Source organism: Aplysia californica, unplaced genomic scaffold (genome assembly GCF_000002075.1).
Source record: "Aplysia californica isolate F4 #8 unplaced genomic scaffold, AplCal3.0 scaffold00837, whole genome shotgun sequence".
Taxonomy (NCBI): domain Eukaryota; kingdom Metazoa; phylum Mollusca; class Gastropoda; order Aplysiida; family Aplysiidae; genus Aplysia; species Aplysia californica.
In genome coordinates, this window is record NW_004798107.1 from 248,562 (window position 1) to 251,851 (window position 3,290).

At 40.4% G+C, this 3,290-nt stretch overlaps 1 protein-coding gene across 1 annotated transcript in view; it reads right to left on the bottom strand.

Annotated features, from left to right (window-relative positions):
* The window catches only part of LOC101861770 (endoplasmic reticulum aminopeptidase 1), a gene marked incomplete in the record, with an annotated part of 33,178 nt that overhangs the window by 25,317 nt on the left and 4,571 nt on the right, over positions 1-3,290 (bottom strand). The window contains 3 exon segments of the mRNA XM_013088932.2: positions 329-442; positions 1,239-1,393; positions 2,788-2,908. Coding sequence (XP_012944386.1) covers positions 329-442; positions 1,239-1,393; positions 2,788-2,908 — 390 coding nt within the window.

Genomic DNA, 3,290 nt, shown 5'->3' on the forward strand with positions numbered 1-3,290 from the left:
GGGGGAAGAAAAATGTCAAATAAGATTGTACAATAAAAAGAAAAAAGAAAGAAACTTCTGTTTGTAGTAAATGGTTACAATAATAGTCACACTTTTCCAGAGAGAGAGAGAAAGAGAGAGAGAGAGAGAGACAGACAGAGACAGAGAGAGAGACAGAGAGAGAGACAGAGACAGAAACAGAGAGACAAAGAGAGAGAGAGAGAAAGAGAGAAAGAGAAAGAGAGAGAGAGAGAGAGAGAGAGAGACAAAGAGAGAGAGAGAGACAGAGAGAAACCTGAAAAGAGACAAAAAGACAGAGAGAGAAAGGATGGCATCTGGCTTGACTCACCATACGGAACTCCTTGTCCACCGTGTCAGCTCCGATGTACTCGACAAACGAGGCGAAACCTTCGTTAAGCCACAGGTCATCCCACCACTCCATGGTGACCAGGTTTCCGAACCACTGCCAGACACAGACATAGGACAAAGATGATACAAAAACCAGGAAGCTTTTTTTGTCTCAAGGGAAGAAATTTACAGTACTTTCATTTAGTTTTCATGAGAGTCTAACGGCACTAATGGCAACAGAGTACGGTCATATAAGTGCCAAAGCTTAGAGGTGTTACAAGAGAGTAACAAACACAAACAAGGAGGAGAAGAGATCAGGACGATAGATGTTTGACAAGAAAGGAGCAAACGACACCAGACTACCCGCCAACCACCCGCACGGCAATTTCAACACAAATATGTCATACAAGTGCCAAAGATTAGATGTTTTCTAAGACAGTAACATACAAAGAAAAATAGCAAGGAAAGAAACATGACAGGTGGAGATCAGAGGTAAAATTAGCAAGGATTTGGCTGCCAAACTTTGAGTGTCCTTATAACTGCAAATTTACATTTTTTGTGCCTTTGATAATATTTTTTAAAGTAAAATCCAAAAATAATTGGATTTTTAATGGACATGACAGGTGTTGAGCTTTTTTAACAAAAGCAAAATTCATTAAAAATTTGCGGGGAAAAAGTCAGTTTCTGCGCTTTCATCTTTAATTTTTTGTTTGGTAAGAGTTTAACCCCCAACCACCCAGTTTTATTATTTTGACGAGCGCCTGATTTCACGACATTGCAACACAAAAGAACTAACTTTAACATGACAACAAAAACTCCATACACCAAAAAAATTGACATGCACGCGATTCCACCGTGTCGCGACACACTTTACCGTGAGTACACCCGCACTCTCGCTGTGCCACACCCACCTGATGAGCCAGCTCGTGAGCCACAACAATAGCCACCCACTGTTTGGCTCCCTCCGTGTCCTTGCTTGGGTCGTAGAGCACCGATGTGTCGCGGAAAGTGACCAGGCCCCAGTTCTCCATGGCGCCCGCCGAGAAGTTCGGAATAGCGATCAGATCTTGTGAGGAAAGAGATAAGATGTTTGTTGTTGTTGTTGTTTTCAAATCCCTTTAGCTGCGAGCATTTCGCTCTTGGCAGCGCAATGTCTCCCTCAAGTAACCACATGTCCTTGTCATCTGATCAACGCCAGAGTAGAGCAGGTAAGAGATAAGATAATACACTACAAAGTGGCCCAAAAGTCTTTGAAGTTTTAGTACTATAAAAGTTTTATACTACTTGCAACATAAACAGGTCGTATAAGTGTCGTAGATTAGAGGTGTTGCCAGAGAGTTTAGAATTAGTTTCAGTAAAAGTTTTACGGCATTTGCAACACATATAGATCATACAAGTGCCAACGGTTAAAGGTGTTACTATTAGAGATGATATTTTTTAAACCCTATCCGTACGCCCTGGGGTCATTCTGTACCCCCAGGGTTGTATTCTTCACATTTTAGAATACTTCTAGTATGAAGATCTCTTTGAAACTTTCAGTATTTCTCAAAAAATCATTTTGACAGACTGCTATACAAAGGGTACGGATCAGTTTAACAAGTAAATTTCCCCTTTGAAAGTGGTGGAACAGAGTTCCTCACGTTGTATGGATACGATAGTAAAACACGATGTATGGATAGGGTTAAATGTAGGTGTTTTTCTGCTCCCATCAACATAATTATTAACTACTAGAGTAACATACAAAAAAAATGACGCAGGAGAGATAAACATGATAGCTGTCTAGATCTGTTTCCGTTTTAGTAAGTTTTACAGCACTTGTAACACAAATAGCCCATACAAGAGCCGAATATGAGGGTCGTTACTACTAAAGTGTACCATGCAAAAGAAAGGGGGAGGAGATATATGGACGATAGATGTTGAGTTTTGTTTCAGTTCAAGAAAAAATCTTATGGCATTTCCAACACACACAGGTCACAAAAGTGTTGACGACTAGAAGTTTTATTTGAGAGAAACAAACAACAAAAAGAAGAGGAAGAGATAAGGACCATAGACCGTTGATAGGACAGAAGGAGAGAACCACACCTGAGAACTCACGAGCCACCTACTCTCTAAAGCCTGGACACACAGGTAAAAACACATAGAATACATGTATTTACAAATCTTTATCAACACAACAATACAAACACACCTTCTATGGGAAGAGGGTAACGCACTCCAAAAAAACCTGTTGTATTTTTAACTTTTTTCTCTTCTCTATCAACACAACAATACATACACACCTAACTTGGGTAGAGGGTAACATATTCCAAAGAACGTGTCATATCTTTACCATCTTTCTTCTCTCTGTCATCACAACAATTACATACACACCTAACTTGGGTAGAGGGTAACATATTCCAAAGAACGTGTCGTATCTGAAATATCTTTCTTCTCTCTATCATCACAACAATACATACACACCTAGTTTCCGCAGGGGGTAGCGCACTCCAAAGAACGTGTTGTACCGCTCTAGTACAGTGACCGCCGCCTCCAGCGCGTAGCTGCCCATGTAGATTTTATCCTCCGGGGCAAACATTCTCACCTGGACAACCGACAGGGAAGGGATGAAGTTTTCATTCTATTTTTAGCAAGAGTTTTAGTGCACTTAGAACACAATAAGGTCATATAAGTGTCGAGAGTTAGAGATAAGAGAGTAACAAACACAAAAGTAGGAGCGACCAGGATGATAGATATTTGATAGGAAAGAAGAAGCAAACCACTTGAGACTACCCGCCAACAACCCGCAAAACTGAATTTAAATGGTGAACAATGTTATGATAGTGAAAATAAAATAGAAGCTACTTAAATGTGGTTTCTTAGGAGACTGGAACATTTCTTGGAAGAAAAGAAATCAAAGAGAGAGAGAGACAGACAGAGAGAGAGAGAGAGAGAGAGAGAGAGAGAGAGAGAGAGAGAGAGAGAGA